The 22,279-nt window shown below is 36.5% G+C and overlaps 1 protein-coding gene across 1 annotated transcript in view; it reads left to right on the top strand.

Annotated features, from left to right (window-relative positions):
* Lrp1b (LDL receptor related protein 1B) overlaps positions 1-22,279 on the top strand; it is a 1,533,520-nt gene that overhangs the window by 479,957 nt on the left and 1,031,284 nt on the right. Inside the window, exon 3 of the mRNA XM_028754677.1 lies at positions 15,748-15,867. Within this exon, the coding sequence (XP_028610510.1) occupies positions 15,795-15,867 (73 nt within the window). The 5' untranslated portion in view covers positions 15,748-15,794. The remainder of the gene's footprint in view (positions 1-15,747; positions 15,868-22,279) is intronic.

Raw genomic sequence — 22,279 nt, forward strand, 5'->3', positions numbered from 1 at the left:
CTTCTTCTTCTTCTTCTTCTTCTTCTTCTTCTTCTTCTTCTTCTTCTCCTTCTTCTTTTCTTCTTTCTCCTCTTCCTCCTCCTCTTCCTCCTCCTCCTCCTCCTTGCCTTTCTCCTCCTCCTCCCCCTCTCCCTCTTTTTCCTCCTCCTCCTCCTCCTCCTCCTTGCCTTCCTCCTACTACTCCCCTTCTCCCTCCTCTTTTTTTTTTTAATTTCTTTTTTTTTTTTGAACATGAAATGCTTTTTTATAGCATGTTTTACAAGGGGAGGGGGTAAGAGGGTCCAGGTGGTGGAAAGGTACAAAATCTTCTTGGCCTGTGCCTTGGTACACTGCCTTGAATTATGATCTACCTGCTGTTCTTCAGAAGATATGGTACACTGCTTGAGTTATGGTCTCCCTGCTATTCTTAAGAAGACATGGTACTCTGCTTTGAGTCTATCTGCAGTTGTTAAGCAGGATCTTGCAGCTGCCAAGCTTCAGAGGACATTGTGCAGGTGGGGAAAGGTAGGGGGTAAGGGTAAGGGCGAGGGTCCTGGCTTCTGGCATCTCCCCCTTCTCTGTTTAGTTAGAGAAGGCTTCTTGTGTTCAATCCCAACTATGTGAGTTTTGAATTTGTATGTCTAATTATGGGGGGTCTTAGACAAGTTCACAACCCCAAAACACTGACGTGAGACAAGTCACATCGATGGTCGAAGGCTTTAGGCTGTCGACGATGGGCAACGTCAAGGGACTCTGATGTGGGTGAAAGGAGGGTGAGAGCCCTGTCTTAGGCCATGTAGGCTGCACCCACTCCCAGCACCACGCACTCCTTTTCGGCTGCATTGGGTGGGCCCCTGGGAAGTGGACCTACAATAATCCCGTCATTGGGCTAACTCACAGCCATCCTAGTCTCTTGTAAATGTTCAAGTTACCAACCATTTGTCAGTTTGGGGTGTAATATTGTCATAAAGGAAGGCTCCCCAATGTTAGCGGCCATATCAAGGGTGGCCTTGGTTTAGGAAAAAGCCAATTTTTGTTGTGGTGATCAAGAGGCCAAGCTCTCTAGCGAGAGAAATGAGGGCAAAGCCAGGCATACCAGGAACCCTTCTGGAGGGCGTGGAAGTCTAGGGGTCGACCGTAGGGGGAGGCAGGGGAGCTGACAGCTGTGTCAGTCTCCTGCGGAGTCACTTCTGGATCCTCTGCAATTTTCAGCTGATGGTAATGAACTTCAACTCCCTTCTTGATGGCAGCATCAACCTGGTTCTGTGGATGACAGGTCACGGGCGATGATCTCTGTCTTGCTCAATCTTGATGTCGTGCGCACATCCTCTCAATGAGGGTCCGTCCGGATGGGTCCGTGCCTCGAGCCCCACGTCTGGGTGCCACTTGGCCCGACCGGCGGGTCCTGGTTATTCGTGGGGGCGAGGAGGACTGGAACCTGCTATTCTTCAGAAGATATGGTACACTGCTTGAGTTATGGTCTCCCTGCTATTCTTCAGATGATATGGTACACTGCTTTGAGTCTATCTGCAGTTGCCAAGCAGGATCTTGCAGTTGCCCAGCTTCAGGGGACCTTGTGCAGGTGGGAAAAGGTAGGGGGTGAGGGTAAGGGCGAGGCTCCTGGCTTCTGGTCCATCTGGGTTAGAACTTCTAATAGCAGGCATCACGGGTGATTCAATTTTACCTGGGATGCTGCGTGAGTTCAAGCTCCTGGGAGTCCCTGTTTTTCTTGGTTTTCTGCGGTTGGGTACGGAGCTGCTGCCTGCGACCTGCTCTAGGCTCGGTCCCAAACCGCCTCCCTCCTCTTTTTCCTCCTCCTCCTCCTCCTCCTCCTCCTCCTCCTCCTCCTCCTAATCCTCCTCCTCCTTCCTCCCTTCCCCCTCCCCCTCTCCCTCCTCCTCCTTTTCCTCCTCCTCCTCTTCTTCCTTCAGTATCATCTTCAGGCTATAACTAAAAACATGAGACATTGTCTTAGGGTTTTTTCCTGGGGTTGAAAAGCAAGCTGGGGAGAGGGTTTATTTGGCTTACCTTTCCATATAACTGTTCATTATTGAAGGAAGCTAGGATGATAACTTGAGCAGAGCATGTACTTCTAAGCAGGAGCAGATGCGGAGGATATAGAGGGGTGCTGATTGCTGGCTTTCCACAGATGGCTTGCTTAGCCTACTTTCATATAGAATCTAGGATCAATGGCCCAGGGATGGCACCATCCACAATGGGATAGACTTTCCCCCATCAGCCACTGTATATAAGAAAAATTTGTATTGATTGACCTATTTATCTAAAGTAGGTGTTGAGAAATGGGAGATGTAAATGTAATGAAAAGATATTTCCTTAGGCTCCATGTGTCCTCCACACACCAGTGGCATCGCTAATACACAGTTATGTTAGAACAAATGAAAAATTGAAAGGATTGAATTCCATTTTGAAGAGTGTGCATTCAGCAACTTAATCTCTTCATTGATTTGAAGATTTTGATTGCCTTGTCTCTGTGAGTATGGGTGTGTGTTTTATTTTGAAGATCTCCAAATATCCTAGACATTAACTCTTTCTCTGATGTCTTCTTGGCAAATATTTATTCCTATCCTGTAAATGCTCACTTCACTGTGGTGTTTGTTACTTTGGTTGTGCAGAAATGTTTCAACATTTTTGAATCCAGTTTGTTAATTCTTAAAACTATTTCCTGTGCTTTGAAGTAACGTCATATAGCCTTGCACATGACAATATCATGAGGTACTTGAGTTGGGTTTTATCTAGCAGTTTTAAACTTTCGGGTCCTATAAATATTAAGTATCAATTTTTAAAGTTTTTGTGGAGTAAATATATATGTTTAGATTAGTTATAAAAACTATGAAAATTCAATTTTCATTCTTATTTTTCTAAAGAGACTTTTAGTTAATGTATATCTTTACCCTTTTTGTCAAGTATTAGTAGCTGTAGCCATATAGATTTTTCTGGATCACCTGCTTCATTCCATTAATTTATATGTCTACTTTTCTGCCAATAACAAAATAAGGTTTTTGTTTGGTTGGTTTAGTTTGTGATACATAAACATACACATACACACAGACACACACACATGTGTGTGTGTGTGTCTGTGTGTGTCTGTATGTGTATTTATGTGTGTGTCTGGTGTTTATGTATTATATGTGATGTATTTGTATGTTTTTTAATTGTATGTGTATGGTATATGTGTTATAAAATGTCTGTGTTTGTTGTATGTATATGTGGATGTATGTGCATATGTGCATGTTGTATGTGTATATTATATGCATGTGTATGTTTATTTTGTATGTGAGTGGTATATTGTGTGTTATATATATGATTGCATACATGTGTCTGTTGTATATATGTATTTATGAGTGTGCATGTGTTTCTGTGTGTATATATGTGTATGTTTGTGTGCGTGAAGTGTTTATGTATTGTGTGTGTAATATACGTCTATGTTTGTATTGTATGTGTTATATGTGTGTTTTTGTTGTATGTATATATGTATCACATGTGTGTTGTAGAATCTGATGATTTTTTTTAATTTCCTCAGTTTCTTTTGTTATGCCTCCATTTTCATTTCTGATTTTGTTAATTTCGATACCATGTGCTTTAGTTAGTCTAGTTAAGGATCTATATATCTTGTTGATTTTCTCAAAGAACTAGCTCTTAATTTTGTTGTTCTTTGTGTAGTTCTCTTTGTTTCTAATTGGTTTATTTCAGTCCTAAGTTTGGTTATTCCCTGCCATCTACTCCTCTTTGGCACATTTGCTTTTTTGTATTCTAGAGCTTTCAGATGTGCTATTAAGTTGCTTATGTAGAATTGCTCCAATTTCTTTGTGAAGGTACTCAGTGCTATGAGTTTTGATCTTAGTACTGCTTTCATTGTTTCCCATAAAGTTTGAGTATGTGAACCTTCATTTTCATTAAATTCTAGAAAATCATTCATTTCTTTCTGTATTTCTTCCCTAGCCAAGTTATTATTGAGTAGAGAGTTGTTCAGTTTCCATGAGTATGTGGGCTTTCTGTTGTTTTTATTGTTATTGAAGACTGGCCTTCATCCATGGTGATTTGATAGGATTCATGGGATTATTTCAATCTTCTTGTATCTGTTGAGTATTATTATATAATCAGTTTTGGAGAAGGTGCCTAGAGGTGCTCAAAATAATGCATATTCTTTTATTTGAGGGTAAAATATTCTGTAGATGTCTGTTAAATCCATCTCATTCATAACTTCTCTTAGTTTAACTGTGCCTATGTTTAGTTTTGTTTCCATGGTCTGCCCATTGATGAGAGTGAGATGGTGAAGTCTCTTACTGTTGTGTGAGGTTCAATGTGTCTTTTGAGCTTTAGTAACATACCTATTACAAATGTGGGTGTCTTTGCATTTTGGGTGTGCAGATTCAGAAGTGAGATTTCCTCTTAGTGGATTTTTCTTTGATGAGTATGAGTATAACTTTTGCTTGAAATTTTAATTTATTGGATATTAGAATGCCTAATCTAGCTTGTTGTTGGGACCATTTTATTGGGAAAACAAGTTTCCAGCCTTTTATCCTGAGGTAGTATCTGTCTTTGTAACTGAATTGTGTTTCCTGTGTGCAGCAAAATGCCGGGACCTGTTTATGTATCAAGTCTGTTAGCCTATATATTTTTATTGGATAATTGAGTCCATTCATGTTGAGAGATATTAAAGACCAATGATTGTTGGTTCCTAGGTTTGTTTGTTTGTTTGTTTGTTTGAGGTGGTATTATGTATGGTTCTCTTCTTTTGGGTTTGTTGTGACATGATTAACTTTTGATTCTCTTTCAGTGTAGTTTCCTTCCTTGTGTTGGAGTTTTCATTCTATTATCCACTGTAAGGCTGGATTAGCAGAAAGAAACTGTTTAAATTTGGTTTTGTTTTTGAATATCTTGTGTTCTCCATCTATAGTGATCAAGAGTTTTGCTGGGTATAGTATTGAGGTCTGACATTTGTGTTCTTTTAGGGTCTGCATGACATCTGTACAAAATCTTGTAGCTTTTAGAGTCTCTGTTGAGAAGTTTGGTGTAATTCTGATACATCTGCCTTTATACATTTCTTGGCCTTTTTCCCTTACAGCTTCTAATATGCTTTCTCTATTGTGTTTATTTAGTGTTTTGATTATTATGTGATGGGAGGAGTTTTTCTGGTCTACTCTTGGTGTTCTGTAGGCTTTGTGTATATTTATGCCCATCTCAGTCTTGCAATTAGGGAAATTTTCTCCTATGATTATGTTGAAGTTATTCTCTGGTCTTTGAATTGAGAATCTTCACTCCTATTTCTATTTTTCTTAGGTTTTGTCTTTTTATTGTGTCCTGAATTTGCTGAGTATTTTGGATTAGGAGTTGTTGTTTTTTTTCCCCACATAGGATATTTTATTAGCATATGACAATTTACAAGGATCCTGTTGAAATATATACCACACTGAGGGAGAATCCTTATCTGTATACCTTAATTTGCATCGGATAATATTTTCCCCTCCAATTTTAATTTAATTCTCAATACTGATTTTAACTGTAATGTAAAAGAACAATAACCGTTTCTTGAAGTAAAGTGCAACTGGGAAAGACTTCTAATTTTTATGATGCTGAAGCATACAAACCTAAGAATTGAGTAATGGCCTTCTAAAACTGCTTTCTAATCTTTTTCTGAAAAAATCCTTTGATTCATTTTTATTTCTTTTCTCTGTGTAAAGAAAATATGTGTATGCATCATATAACACATAGTATGCAGTGTGTAACATATAGTATGCAGCATGTAACATATAGTATGCAGTGTATAACAATTATTTTTCTGGTACTTGTAATCAAGTAGCTTTACTAAGAAGCTCCTTTCAGCTTTTGTAATGCTTTTTACATTTTGTATTTTCTTTGACTGTTGTGTGGTATCCTCTATGCCAGAAATTGCTTATTATTTTTCTTGTATTCTCTTGGTTATGCTTTCATCTGTAACTCCTGATCTCTTTCCTACATTTTACATCTACAGGGTTGTCTTACTTTGTGATTTCTTTATTGTTTCTATATCCATTCCTTCACCAGTTTGTCTTTTCCTGTATTCTTTAAGGGATTTATGTGTTTCCTCTTTAAGTGATTCTACCTATTTACCTCTGTTCTATTGTATTTCTTTAAGGGAGTTATTTATGTCCTCCATAAGATACTCTATCATCTTTATGAGGTGGGATTTTAGGTCAAAATCTTGCTTTTCAGGTGTTAAGAGTACCTAGGGCTTGATGTGGTTGGAGAACTGGGTTCTGATGGTGTCAAGTGATATTGATTTCTGTTGCTAATGTTCTTATGATTACCTCTCACTGCCCTTACTATCTCTGACTGGAGCCTGTCTCTTCTGTGAACCCAGTTAAAATGGACTTCCATAGCCTCCCTCTGGGAACAGTGGAGTTGTGGACATGATGGATGATATAACTTGAGCAGGACCCTGTGGGTGCCCCAATGAGGCCAGGTATTAGGGTTGGAGGGGGTCTCCCCTGTGACTCTGGATGTGACTTATTTCCTGAGAGTCAAGTTGTTGCTTGTTGTGGGAGGGGGTCTGGAGTGCTGGCCCTGCCCTAGGCAGAGTTGTTGGCAGGAAGAAAGATGTATCAGCAGCAAAGCAGAGAATTCCCACCTCCATTTGTCCTCACTGGGGTCCCACTTGGGCCAGGTATTGAGGTGAGGGATGTCTTGCCTGTGAATCTGGTTAGGACAGACCTCATAGGAATCAAACTTCCTCTAGTTGTAGGTGTCTGTGGGGGGTGAGGGTGGGGGTTGCTGAAGGACCTGATCTGCCTTCAGGCACAGTTGTGGAACTGGAAAATGATGTGCCTCCAGCACGGCATGTTTAATCATTTCTTCCATGAAGTGTAGTTAGGCTCATTCCACACCTTAGCTATTTTGACTATTACTTAAGTAGACATGGATTTGCAAATAAAATTACTTTCATGTGGCTTTATTATCTTTGTGTATTTTGTGTACATTATTTGTGTGAGGGTACAGTTTCAGAGCTGTAGCATATAATAATTTCTTATTTTATTTTCTAAAAAACCTTTATACTGTTTCAATATTCCCCTTAGTATTATAAATTTTCACAAATTATGTTTAAGTTTTTCTTTTTCATTATGTTAGCAGACTCTAATCTTTGTACAGTGTCTATAATGAACCTAAAGAAATGAGTAAGAGATAATTAGTGCTTTATGTAGTTTGGCTCATTCTTAGAAATTTAATTTTTTTACTGTATCCTTTCACTGAGAAAATAAAAATGAGTTGCATTTATTTACAATAATAGTACTCATTGTTATCATGAAGTATACATTTTATTATTATTGTACATCATTAAAATATTTATAAAATTATTATTCTTTCCTCAAGGGTTGTGAAAGTTTTAGGTTGTCTTCTGTATGTAAATTTATGTAATCTGCCCTCTGGATAGCATTTGTGGTTAATACATTAATTTCTTCCTTAATTGGCTTTCTATGTATGCACTTCTAAATAATAGTGGATTATGTAATCTTTTTGGGTAGGAGTTTTCCTTACAGGTGTATGTCTCTGGTTGCCAATGGTAGTCATTTTCAGTTAGATTCTTATGCACTCATACCACTACCATCAAAGGAATAACACATGTGAATAGGTGTTTCTCCAGAGTTTAAAATGTATTGTGTAGAAATATATTTCCCTAGTGTGCAGTCTATTATCTGCAGATGTGTTTCTTGAGTTTTCAGTTATCTTTTATCTCTTGATTCTAGCTTTAACTTCTGCTTAATCACAGCCTAAGAGAATATTTCCAAATGTTTCCTCAAGAGTTTTCAAAATTACACTGAAGGCAAGGAAAAGATTAAGAGAGAACACATATTTTGTAGACAGTGCTTGTGGGGAGAGCATCTATGAAAATATAAAATCTGGTAAAATGGAATCTCAAAAAGAACCCAATCACTCATAAAAGAATGATGTAGTACTGAGGCCAGACAAGGGTGCCCAGCTAGAAGAACATATACCACATACAGGCAACAGGTTTTGTGATAGTCTTGCTCCAGTTGTTCGAGACTCAGAGGAAGACCAAGCTGCACATATGCTACATATGGTGGGAGAGGTCTAGGTTCAGCCTATGTTTGTTCTTTGGTTAATCATTCTGACTCTGAGAGCCTCAAGTGCCCAGATTAGTTAACTCTGTTTGCCTTCCTGTGGAGTTCCTAACCACTTAGGGGCTGCCATCCTTCCTCCTATACTTCCGCAAGAGTCCCCAAGCTGCATTCACTCTTTGGATGTGGGTATCTGCTCTGTCTGAGTCAGCTGGTGAAATATCTTGGTGGCATTGACTTCAGTGATGAATCTGGGCTCTGGAGTAGTCTGGGGTGCATATCTGTCTCCTAGAATGTCCCACTCTTTCCTCATAAGTAGTATATTAGGTTTGTAGTTGTTTGTTGTTGTTGTTACTTTTGTAATTCTATATCCTTAATAATGAAACTAAGATTATTTATGCTGAAAACATTAAAAATATCAGTCTAAAGGCATTCCAAGAAAATTTGATTTGATGATAATTTTCTGCAGGTTTTGTACATCTGAAAATAGTATTTTATCTGAGTTTGTAAGATTTTTAATGTATACAAATATAGAAAATAGAAATAGTGTTGTATTCTACGATATTGCTTCACTTGTTTTCAAACTTTCATTTTCATGACTAAAGACTTAATGTAATCATTATCTTACATACACTCTAGATGATTCACTCCTGCATTTTTGGTAGAGTTTATTTTGTTTGTTTGTTTCCTTTTTCCTTGTGGTTTAGTTTTTTGAGAGGGTCTCATTTAACTCAGGACCTCAAACTCATGTAAGAGACTATGAATTTAAACTTTTAGTCTTTCAAGTTCTGAGACCATAGATGTGCTCTAAGTTTTATGCTGAGTTTCCATTTGGTGCATTTCATATGTCAGATCACTTTAGTGATCCTCCCTTGTTGTGAAATGAATAGTCTATATAGTTGGATTCTGAAAACCTGCACAACTGTTCCTTACACCACTAGTGTGCATTTTTTTGTCATACCACAAACACTGAAGTCGAGTTTGTTTTTCTCTCAGTTTGGAACATACAAGTAACGTATCATGTTTATCATCATTTCTTCCTAAGAAGTGGGTCTTTGTTGGAGATTTTAATGAACAATGTTAACTTATGTAGATACGATATTTTATTCTATTTTTACTGGTGGAAATGGAGAGGCGTGAGAAACAGAATGGCTGAAATTGGAAAACAGAAAGAGTCACTTTACTTTCTCTTTTCTGAAAAGGTGACAGAGTTAGCTTTGCAGTTGGAGAGGTATTGGGTGGAGATAGAAGCTCTTGGCAAGCAAGGAGCACTAGAAAAAGGAGAACAAGAGAACAGGAATCTCCCTCAGGAAGAAAGAAAGAAAAAAAGCTATACCTGAGGACAACTGGCTCAGAGAAAATCTGAAAAAGCAGGAGAATCACCTTTTGAAATAGTCCATTTCTAGAGAAAGTGCTAATCTCGAACTAACCCATGCCATCAAAATGAGAAAAGGAATGACCCAGTGTTACAAGATCACATTAGCTTTCTAAGTAGTCATACATAATATTCCTGCTAATTGTATGAAACAAGCTTATGATGAGATAGGATGGTGTCCTATAGAAATGATAGATCTGAGGCATTTTAAGGAGGCCGTAATATCATAAAGAACACACTCACCTTATGTGAAAAAAAATACTTGACAATTGGGCTACTCGAAATAGAATTATTCCCTGAGATTAGAAGGGAGTGGTAACAGCTATACCAGAGGCCTGCCTGCAGTTGCAATGGTTAACATGGGGGAAGAAATAAATTAGAATTTTGAACAGCAAATAAACTGAGGGGAATAAATGTAGAAAAAGGTCAGTTGCTAGGCAAAGAGCAGTACTCAGTTAGACAAGAACAGATTAAATTTGGTGATGTTACTGTAGAACAATGACTCTTAGTGGATTTAAGAACTTGGGACAAAGTTGAGGAGCCCAGGAAAAAAATTATAACACTTTTAAAGATTATACAAGGCTCTGGAGATGCCTTAATGGTTTACAAAATTTAGTTGTAAACAAAGTCATATTAAACCTGATGTAATAAAGGTGTCAATAAAGACGTTCCATATGAAAATTCAAATATCAAATTTTAAGTTATCAAACCATTAAAGGTGCAAGCGAGGCTTATAAATGAAAGGATAAGGGATGATAAGCTGTTTAACTTTGGTCAACAGGAAGATAACTTGGGGACCAAAAACCTCAATACTCAGCAGGAGAGCCTCACCAGGATATAGAAAAATAAACAAACAAACAAATACACACACACACACACACATACCACACACACACACACACACACACACCTGTGGAATTCATTTAGCCTATATACTATAAGGATGTTTTAACATCAATACAAAAACCAGCAAAAGTTTTGTGTTGGGAATTGAATTTATTTATATCTCCACAAGAAATGAGAAGTTGTGAATACTATTAAAATTGATAAAGATTAGAATTGAGCAGGAGATGTCTCCTGAAAACTTTGGGTACTAACTTGAAAAGCACTTATTTCATTGAAAATATCTCTTTTTACTTTCCCACTACTTATTGGCTTAAAAGAGAAGAGGGAAATGTGGTAAAATTTTTGAATTTTTTTCTTTAAAAAAGACATATTGTAAGAATGTGATTTTATTTTAATCCTAGGTGTGGGTTGTGGGCCTATTTCAGACTGTCCAGAGCAGCTACCTTGATTTGCCTTATGATCTAGAAGAAGTATGGTTGTATTAGCTGAAGATAATTTTTGTAATTGTGTTATGTTTGAAATTCTGGAAAATATTCAGAGGATATATAAATGATAGAGTCCCTAAGATGGGTTGGATGGTTGTTGGTCACTCAGGAAGGTTGGTTATAGTTTGTAGGTAGGCATCCTCAAAGAAGAAAAAGAAAGAAGGAAATTAGATTCTAGGATCTGTCTTCTCTAGAATTGTTTTCTCTCTAATCGAATGTTAAGGCATAAAACCAGGAGAGATAAAACATGGGCAAAAAAGAACCCACAAAGTGGGCAAAAAAAAATCTATGAGTGGCACTCAAATGTGGGTCTTGATGAGGGGGGGTGTTCAAATATCAAAGAGGAAATAGCATAGGATTAAAGGATTTTTTTCAAGAGGTCAACAAAAATTTTACTGTGGCTGCTAGCGCTAGAATATGACTTGATTAACAACCATGGGGGAATGTTCTGTTTTGTTTTTGTTTTTGTTTTCTTTGTTTGTTTGCCTGTTTTTATTTTTGACTTTTTTCTTTTTCTTTTTTTTACTTGGTTTCAAAAAGGTTATAGAATGCCTCAGCACTTGGAAAAATTACAGTTGGAAATAAAGTAGAGCTGGAACACTTAAAATGCTAATAGAAAAGAACATTGTAAAGACGCATGTTGTCAGACTTCAAATTTTCTTGTTCTAAAAATACCTGAATACTGCAAAAAAATATGCATATGGGTTCACAAAGCATAACATTGCAAATATATGCCTAGCCCTAGTATCCTCTCTAGAAATAATCTTGTCGTTTCTTCTGGTATGAAATAGTCTTCTATGATGTAACTCAGAAATTTCAGATTTATCCAAATAACAAATTATTTACACAAAAATAATTCAGTGTTCATCAATCAGATGACACTGCACTGAAAGCAACTGAATGTGCACAGTTTGTAAACAGACTGCTTATAGTAATACTGCAGAGTACTATGTTACTAATTGCAGTATCAACAATGTAGCCTAAAGATGTAGATGGTTCAGATATAGGGAAATGACCACTATTTTTACCTAGGAAGAAGTAGCTAGATGAAACTTGATAGTAAAAATTTCCTTGCTCTTTGAAGAACTACATAGCCTGGAATCCCTAAGGAGAAGGAGAGTTAAAAACTCTTGATTCACCGTACCACCTCCAAGCAAAATAGCCTTAGACATTTTATAAATTAACTGCATTCCTCTTATTTTTGCTATATTCTAGTAATACAAATTCAAACATCTATTTTGAGAATCTAAGATCTTCAAACTTTAGATGTTACAAAGCTATATATTTTTTTGGAAACTTAGCTTGCATTAGATATGCAAGATATTAGTAGATTAGATATTAGTATATGGATCTCTTTCAAGTCTTCCTTTTGGTCTTTTCCTTCTTTACAGTTTTTTGTAAGATCGTTAAAGAGATGTTTTAAAAAATAGATGAATGTAGGAAAAACTCCATCAATAGAATCTGATTGAGTCCTTAACGTACTACTTTTTTTAAAATGAAAGAAATGGTCATGTTTTGTGTCAATGTTAAAAAATAGGTTATCAGATATCTCTGGAGGGCTGTGTTACCATCCAGATACGTCATTGATTTAGGTATTTTAAGTATTGCTAATTCAGTCAAATAACCAGACTTTATGATGATGGCACATGTATATTCATATGTGGATATATGTGTTGTGTGAAACAAGACAGTGTGCCTTTCTGCATTTGTTTTTCTGAATACCACACAGAGAAACCAGAGGAAGGCGTGTCAGATCATTATCTCACCTTATTGCTTTAAAGGAAAGTCTCTTTATGAAACTCCCATTTCTCCTTTGGGATGGCATTCAGTAATTATTATTGATTCTCCAGGTTCTGCTCCCCACAACTGACGTGATAGGCCTGTTTGAGAGGACGTCTGGATTTTTATGTGAGAACTTGATACAAATTTAGGTCTTATTGTTGCAGAACAAGTGCTCTTAACTTATGAGCCATCTCTCTAACCTCATATTGAAAGAGTACCTGAATTTTTTTTCGCAAATATTTCCCTGATGACGTTCTACATTTTTTAAACATGGAAGAGTCCTTCTTTCTGTTACTGATAAAATCAGTATTTTTATGTATTCTTTTGATAGTTTTTACATTGTTATGCTTCTTACCTAATTTCATTGACTACCACACCCTATTGTTACTGATACATGGATCTACACAAAATCTTAGAATGTGTCATTAAAACAGTACTTAGTGACTTAGTACTGAATAAGTGCTCAGAGATCATCAGACTGAAGTGTCCTGCAAATTGAAATAAAGCTTGGATTGCTTCCATGATTTACAGGTCAATTACCCTTGGGAAATAAATTAACTATCTTATAGGTTTAGCTCATATAAATTAACTATAAATGGTGACTAATGTTAATTCTCATTCTTAAGTAAAGATATTACATTGATTTGTTGATCCAATACCAAACTATAAACAATGTTCTGTGTCTCTAGAAACAAATTATTAAAGTTTGATTAACAATGACTTATCAATTAATTAAATTGTATATCTCCCTCGATTTTATAGTGAGAACTCAGGATTCAGACAGGTTTGCAGGTAGACTGCCCCTACACTGAAGTCCTGTCCTACACTTACAGTAGAATCTTGGTCTAGCTTATAGCTAGAGTTTATTCTAAAAGTCTATGAAAGTTCAGAGATTTCCTATCCAGAGTCTGGTTCTTAAATTCAATCAGGCATAGTAGACAGAGTTAATATTTCAGAAGAATTATACATTCGATATTTTGTATTAGCATTCCTTAGATAAAAGGCAAAGACATTATGCATCAAATAATGAATAATATGAATGTCTATAGTTTGTTGTCATGAACCTAGTATTTGATATTCAAAGTAAATATAGTAGTGTTTTATGTTGGTTGAAGCTACATTAAGAAAACTTATACAAAATTCCAAGAAAACTAATATGATATTTCAATGATTATTAGGTTTATGAAATTTACAAATTAAGGAAGGTAAAATTAACCTTCAAATTCAAGCTCAGCATTTATGTTTCAAACAATGGAGTTCACAAATATCCTACAGACAGAGAAAAATAACAGTTTTTAATGTTGGCACATTATATCAGGAAGATGAAACAAAATGGAATTTAACAAAATAGGCCATGAACTAGGTGGCAAGTCAAGCACCTGTTACACTGGAAGTAGAATAAGTCAAATGAAGGACAACCAGAGCCAGTGAACTCTTAAACCATGAAGGTTACCAGGGGACTTCCTAATAAGTAAGTCGATGAGCCTGGAAAGCAAGTTAATAAAGTAAGTTTAATGTAGAAATTCACAAAGAATGAATATATATATATATATATATATATATATATATATATATATATATATATGTGTGTGTGTGTGTGTGTGTGTGTGTGTGTGTGTGTGTGTGTGTGTGTTTGTGCCTGTGTGTGTGTGTGCGTGTGCGTGTGCATGTGCATGTGCATGTGTGTGTGTGTGTTTAAAGATACAAATAGAAAAAAGAATTGACAATAAAGAGGCAGAGGAGTTGGCTGATGTCTATGGCCTTCGTTTGTAATCTGGGAAAACAAAAAGTATGTTCAGAACTAAGAGTGAAGTAGCACAACATTCAGAATACCTCTTCTGTAACAGCCAGGAGAATATATTTCTTGCTTTCTGGGCCTTGTTGTCTCGGAGGTGTTAGGAAAGCAGTCAGAATCTGTATGTAAATAATGAGTGTGGGTTTCTTCCAACCAAAAATTTGGAAATAGAGTGAGGTTTTAGTTTGGCAACCCTGACCTAATATAAATAATAAAATAAGGGCGAGGGGAGGAAGTGAAGCACAACTTAAGCATTGATCTTGAATAAGATAGAGTAGCAGAGAAGTGGTAGGGTTGGGGATTTGGTTATTACCTCAGCTAAGTTTGAAAGGCAGGGACACAAAAATTTGCACAGGTTATCAGATGTGGATTGTAAAACTAGTAATATCTTTTCTGACCACTTTAGCTTCCTAAAAGACATAAGTAACAAGGTTAGCATAAATGAGTGAAAGTTAGGAATTAGGTTTTCAGTTTTAAGAGACGGATAATGAAACATTATCCTACATTGTAATTAAAAAGTAATTAAGGTAAGGCAATAGTACAGGTAATTATACACAGCATTCAATTTAGAATGATCGAGACATGTTATTATTATTTGTTTTCTGTTATCTTTTAAATGTTTATAAAAGAATCAACTAAAATTTATGCCAAATAGCAACATATTTTGACTCATTTAACTTTAATATTCAAAACTCTTATCATTCATCCTATGGGAAAATTGTATTGTTATAGTACACTGGAACAATATTTTCATGTTACATAAGCAGTCATATCTTCTATGAAAATGTTTTCAAGTTTAGCAAATACTACCCTCCTTAGGAACTGTGCAATGTGTTCCTGTCACCCACTGCCTTGTGCATTTATCACAATGAATCTGAATTTACTTGGAGGGTTGGCTAACTTGTTCTTCAATGATGTATTTCTTCTGGAAGAACTCAAGCATAATAACATATATTATGTCCAGTATTTCTGTAATATTTTTCTACCAATGAAAGTAAATTATTGGGATGGAATACACACACATTGATTTTATGCAAGTTACCCATGGATTGGTAAATCAAAACAAGCTTCCAAAGATAGAAAATCAATTGTTGTGTCAGGCAGAGAAGACATGGATAAGGAAATGAACCTGCACACTGACACTTTTCCTGTTGAAATAATTTAATTTATCAGAATTTGAACAGACTTGTTATTTGAGCATAGTAACATGATAACAAGAAGAAAACTCAGCACCAGTCTGCATTAAGTTCTGTTACTCGTCCTTAAAATACATGCAAATCAGTGTGTTTTTAAGACAATAGATATAACTTCCTGCTTTAACCAATTATAATAAATATTAATGATGTTTAATTTAAACATTTTTATGTGCACAATCTGAGACAGAGACTGTATCTTTTTTTTTCTCTACAGAATTGTTACCCAGTTGTCAGAGGTTGAATTGCCAGTTCAAATGTGCAATGGTCAGAAATGCTACAAGATGTTACTGTGAGGATGGATTTGAAGTAACAGAAGACGGGAGAAGCTGTAAAGGCAAGTATGAAATGTGATTCTCTTTGTATTAATTGGCATTCCATTATTCTATGCAAGTACAGAAGATAATCAGAATAAGAAGTAGGAAGCTAGATTTTGTCCCACAGCTCTTGAGGCTTTAGATCCTCTTTATCAAGCTTCACAGCATTTGTACATGAGAACATGATAAACAAAGCCTGTTTCCTTATGCCATGAACACATAGAGAAATGGAAAGTAAAGGTACACAATCCATTTCAAAGCAATCTTGTTGACTATAGACTACCCATGAGGACCTAGTGCTTTTAAGTGCTTTGTCACTTCCCAATATTACCATGGTTCAATATGCTCCTTGAGACAGTAATCCAAATTTTAGTACTATTTAATACTTATATGCAAGCTTCTTTGATAGAACTAAATAAGGTATCTTGAATACAACCATTTGCCATGCCAAATGTTTATAATTGTTCTCTTTTTTTCTTAAAATGTAAAGGATAATATTAACCACCAAGTATAAACATTGCATATGAATTTGTACCAATTTGAAAAAAATAGTAAAATTTGGAAATAACAGAAGTAATATTTCAGTCTACTTCTACCAATCCAGATTTAGCTATTTTAATTTCAGAGCTTGTTTATAGCTATCACATTGCTGTAGTAGTATAGTAGACATGTCATTAAAGAAGTTAATGATTACTATGTAACAGTATTTAAAAATTTTAGGTAATTTTAGGTAACTTTAGAATTTGGCATTTTATTAATACCACAGTAATCAATGTACATATTGACTTTTGTATTACTTCCATTTCTTAATTCTAGTTTGAGGCCTTAAATGTTGGTAGTACAAAGCTTGCCTAGCATGTGTGAGGTACTAGATTGGACTCCATCTACCAACAGGGTTAAGTGCTTTAGATTTTGTGAACACTCTTCAGCAAATGGTCATTCCCCAAAATGATTAAGTTGGACCACTGAAATAATTTTTGTCATTGCTTTATTATGTTAACTTATATTACAAGTATGTTAACATAAGTAAAATATTTACACATTTATAAACACAATATGTTATGCACATTTACACAGTTCTTAGTATTTGTATAATTATAGACACCATATGCTTAACTCTATTAATTATATACATAAGATATATTTATAAATTATATTAATACAATATATTGTAAGGAACAGAGAATAACTGCATTGTCCAAACAAACATAACTTTGTTTTTAAATACGTTTGCTTAGCTGATTGTCTTACCACTTTTGCCATAATTCAGGATATTATTTTATTTTTTAATTGATTAATGAATTTACCTGTCCAATGCTGCCATACTCCTAGTGTTCCCATCGCAGAGTCCCTCCTCCTATCCCCCTTTCTCTTTGCCTCTGGAACGGTAGAGTTCATTCTGGCACAGCAAATCTCTGAAGGATTAGGTACATCCTCTCCAACTGAGGCAGAACAAGGCAGCCCTCTGCTACCTGGAGTCCTTGGTACCTGTGTACGCTCTTTGGTTGGGTGTTCAGAGTCTGAGTGCTCCCAGGGTTCCAGATTAGTTGACACTGAGTTTTTCTGTGGGTTTTGCTTCCCCTTCAGGGCCTTCAATTCTTCCTCTAGCTCTTCCATAATGGTTCTAGACCTCCCTCTAATGTTTGGCTGTGGGTCTCTGCATCTGTTTTAGTCAGCTGCTGGGCAGAAGACAGTTATGCTAGGCTCCGTTCTGTATCATTAGTACTGTCAGGGATTGGTGCTTGACCGTGGGATAAGTCTCAAGTTGGGTCGGTTATTGCTTGTCTCTCCTCCATCTTTTTCCCTTCATTTTTTTTAGACAGGACAAATTTTATGGTAAAAGTTTTGCAGATGGGTTGGTGTTCTTATCCCTCCACTGGGAGTTCTACCTGGCTACAGAAGGTGACCGCTTCAGGTTCCATGTCCCCACTGTAGGCATCTTGGCTAAGGTCAAACACATTGACTCCTGGGTCCCTCCCCTTCCCTGGTCTCTGGGACTTTATAAAGATTCCCTAGACCCCACATCCCCTGCAGCTGCATCCTTCCATTCTTTCTCCTGGCCCTCCTTTTTGTTGCCACACCTGATCCTGCCCCTACTATTCTGATCCTCCTCACCTCTCCCATTCAGGGCCCTCCTTCCCTCTGCCTCCCATGATTATTTTGTTTTCCATTCTAAGTGAGAGGAATCATCCTCACTTTCTTTCTTGTTTAACTTCTTTTGGTCTGTGAGGTGTATCATGGGTATTCTGTACTTTAGAGCTAATATCCATTTGTAATAAAATTAAACATGCATGTCTTTTTGAGTCTGTTACCTCATTCAGGATGGTATTTTTCTAGTTCTATCCATTTGCCTGCAAAATTCAGGTTGTCTTAATACAGGATTTTAAACTTAAAGGAATTGTGAAAAATAAACAACTTTTTAAAAAAAATTTAATATCAAACCCATTAAAAATGCACTAAGATTATTTTAATGACTTTTCGATGCTATGAAAAAAAAAACAAAATATTATAACCAATTCACGAGTTTATTTGGGTTTACAAATCCAGAGGGACAGGAGTCTATCATATACATGTCAGGGAAGCATACTGATAGGTAGGGATAGAGCTAGAATTGAGAGTTCATATCTTAAACCATAACAGAAAGCAGAGAAATCAAACTGAGAATGGCATGGATCTTTTAAACTTCGATAACCTGAATGACAAAAGTGCCATTTTCATTTTATCATACATCATTCATTTAAAAAATGCCTCTCAAGTAGCACCACCTGGTGGGGCTCACACATTCAAATGACCAACACTAATAAGGGGCAATCCAGCTAGTTAAAAGGTATCCAAAAGAAGACAACAGACTCAGAGTCAGCCCCCAACCAAAATAAGAAGGGATTCACATGGAAACTATGCTGCACATTTGCTACATATGTGCAGAGAGCCTAGGTCCAGCCTGTGTGCTCTTTGGTTGGTGGTTAAGTCTCTGTAAGCCCCCATGAGCTCAGGTTAGTTAACTCTGGAGATCATGTGCTATCTATTATCCCTCCAGTTCCCTCAATTCTTCCTCTCATTCTTCCACAAGACATCTAGAGCTCTTCCTGATGTTTGGATGTGGGTCTCTGTATGTGTTCCCATCAGCTGTGGGATGAGGCCACTCAGAGGACAGTTTTGCTAGGCTCCTGTCTGCAAGCATAACAGAGTATCATTAATATTATCAGTGGCTGTCGCTCTTCCATAGGATGGGTCTCAAGTTCGGTTGCCACTGGTTGGCCATCCCTCAATCTCTGCTTCATCTTGTAGGCAGGGCAAATTTTGGGCCAAGGGTTGTATGGATGTGTTGTTGCCCCCCTCCCTTCATTGAAAGTTCTTCCTGGCTACAAGACGTAGCCACATCAGTCTATATCTCTCACTGCTACGAGTCTCAGTTAGGGTCAACCCCATAGATATCTGTGAGCCTCCTCAATGCCAAATCTCAGGTATGTCCTAGAGGTGTATTCAGACACCAATTTCCATTCTTCTACCAGTCATCTCTCTTCGCAGACCACTTATATCCACTCCTGTTCCAGTTGCCTCCCTCTATCTACATCCAACGCCTATTTTATTTCCATTTCTGAATAAGATTCAAGAATCCTCCCTTGGTCTCTCCTTGTTATTTAGCTTTTGGAGTCTTTGGATTGTAACATGGTCATCCTGTGCTTTATGTACTAATAACCTCTTATAAGTGAGTACAGGCCATGTATGTCTTTCTAGGTCTGTGTTTCCTCACTCAGAATAGTTAATAGCTGTGTAGTATTCCATTGTGTAAATGTACCATATTTTCTTTATCCATTCTTTGGTGGAGGAATATCTAGGTTGTTTCCAAGTTCTGGCTATTACAAATAAAGCTGCTATGAACATAGTTGAGCAAATGTCCTTGTGGTAAGGTAGCGCACTTTTGGGTATATGTCCAGGAGTAATGGAACTGGGTCTTAATGTAGATCTATTTTCAATTATCTGGAAAACTATCAAATTGATTTTCAAAGTGGCTGTACAAGTTCAAATGCCCACCAGAAATGAAGGAGTGATCCCCTTGCTCCATATCCTTTCCAGCATATGCTGTCACTTCAGTTTCTGATATTCCCCATTATAAGATGGAATCTTGTAGTAGTTTTGATTTTTGTTTCCCAGATGATTAAGGATGCTGAACATTTCTTTAAGTGTTCTCAACTGTTTCATATCCCTCTGTTGAGAATTCTGTTTAGCTATACCCCATTTTAATTGGGTTATTTGGTTTATTAGTGTCTAAATTTTTGAGTCCTTTATTTCTTTTGGGTATTTGCCTTCTGTTGAATACAGAGCTGATTAAGATCTTTTCCCCTTTTATAGGCTATGGTGTTGTCCAATTGAGAGTATCCTTTGCCTTACAGAAGCCTTTCAGTTTCATGAGGTCCTTTTTACAATTGTTGATCTTAGTGACTGAGTTAAGACTGAGTATTCTGTAAAGAATTTGTCTCCTGTAATATTGCACTCAAGATTATTTCTCCTTTCTATTCTATTATATTTAGTGTATCTAGTTTTATGTTGAGGATTTTGATCTACTTGGACTTGCATTTTGTGCAATGTGATAGATATGGATCTATCTGCATTCTTCTACATGCAGTCAACAGATTAAATGCAATTCCCATCAAAATTCCAAGGCAATTTTTTACAGACATTGAAAAAGCAATTCCTAGCTTCATATGGAAAAACAAGAGATGCAAGAAAGCTAAAACAATTCTGTACAATAAAAGAGTATATGGAGTTATCACCACGCCTAATTCTAAGCTGTATTACAGAGTAATACTAAATAAAAACTTTATGGTATTGATATTAAAAACAGACAGGTTAATCAATGGAATAAAACCAAAGACCAAGAAATAAAGCCATACACCTACAGACACTTGATTTTTGACAAAGAATTCAAAACCATACAATAAGAAAAAAAGAAAGAAAGAAAAAGAAAGCATTTTCAACAAATGGTGCAAGTCTGAGAATCTTTAACCTACTAACAAATGGCAAGAGTTCATCCACAGTGAATTTCTTCTGTTGAAAGAAGGAAAAAAATACACTTATGTGCTGATTGTATTTGAAGCAATTCATACAACGTGAGTTCCTTTTATTTTCTTCACGCTCTTTAGTTGTCACATATCAGGAAAAAATAAGGCAACACATAAGAAATGGCACGCAAATTCTGCAGTCAGTTTGGTGGTGTTGCATAAATTTCACAGTAGTCTATGATACCCAGGATAAAAGAACAAAGGATATCATTAATCATAATTCTATCCTGGTTAACATAACCATATCAATAAAACTAAAATAGAAACCAATAATATTAAAGTTGGAAATGTCTATGAAAGTAAACAGGCATCATTACTACAACCAAGGGCTGAACTTTTACAAATGCAAAACTAAATTTGTTTCATCTTTACTGTAGACGTAGCACTAAACACTGTTCTTTCTATTTCCCAAAGTACTTACTTTGATGGGCCATCCATGACTTCAGGTTATTATAAGGCTATAAAAAAGTCCAAAGTTAGAGCAAAGAATTCCATATAGGTTAATTCTTTCCCAATTTAAATAGCTTCTTATGCTACACAGCAATGCTTTTTTTTTTCTTTCCTTTATTAACTTCCTTTATTAGCTTTGGATTTCCCAAAAGTCAACCCTGAAACAAGCATTCAGATGAAAGATTCTTGTTCTCATTTTTTTCTGTCTATCTTTTCTCCTTCTTTTCTTCCATTTTCTTACCTCTCACATTCCTTCCTATTTCTTCCTTCCACACTCTCTTATTCCTTCCTTCTCCCTTGTATTATTGTAATAATAATAGTGAGAGGTGATATACAAAGATAAAGATTATTAATATTTGAAGGATTAATATAGTCACAGGAAATTCTGATTGAAGCTTAAATATGTAGTGAAAATCATGTAGAAAGAGGTACAAAGGACCAAAACAATTATCACTGTCATTCTCGGGAGTAAGGGTTGCATATTGGAGGTAAAATCATCTCTCCTGGAACTTCGCAGGCCTTTTTTCTTTTTTTCTTTTATTCTGAATATTTTATTTATTTTCATTTCAAATGTTATCCATTTCCCAGTTTTCCCTCTGCAAACACTCTATCCCATTTCCCCTTACCCTGCTTCTATGAGAGTGCTCCCCCACCATCCACTCCTGCCTTACTTCCCTAGCATTCCTCTACACTGGGGCATCAAGCCTTCACAGCACCAAGGGCATCCCCTTCCACTGATGACAGATAGGTCCCTTTCAGCTCCTACAGTCCTTCCACTAACTTCTCCACTGAGGCCCCTGTGTTAAATATGATGGTTGGCTGTGAGCATCCACATCTGTATTGGTCAGGCTCTGGCAGAGTCTCTCAGGAGACAACTGTATCAGGCTCCCTTTAGTAAGCACTTCTTGGCATTCACAAT

Source organism: Grammomys surdaster, unplaced genomic scaffold (assembly GCF_004785775.1).
Source record: "Grammomys surdaster isolate TR1022 unplaced genomic scaffold, NIH_TR_1.0 126035, whole genome shotgun sequence".
NCBI lineage: Eukaryota > Metazoa > Chordata > Mammalia > Rodentia > Muridae > Grammomys > Grammomys surdaster.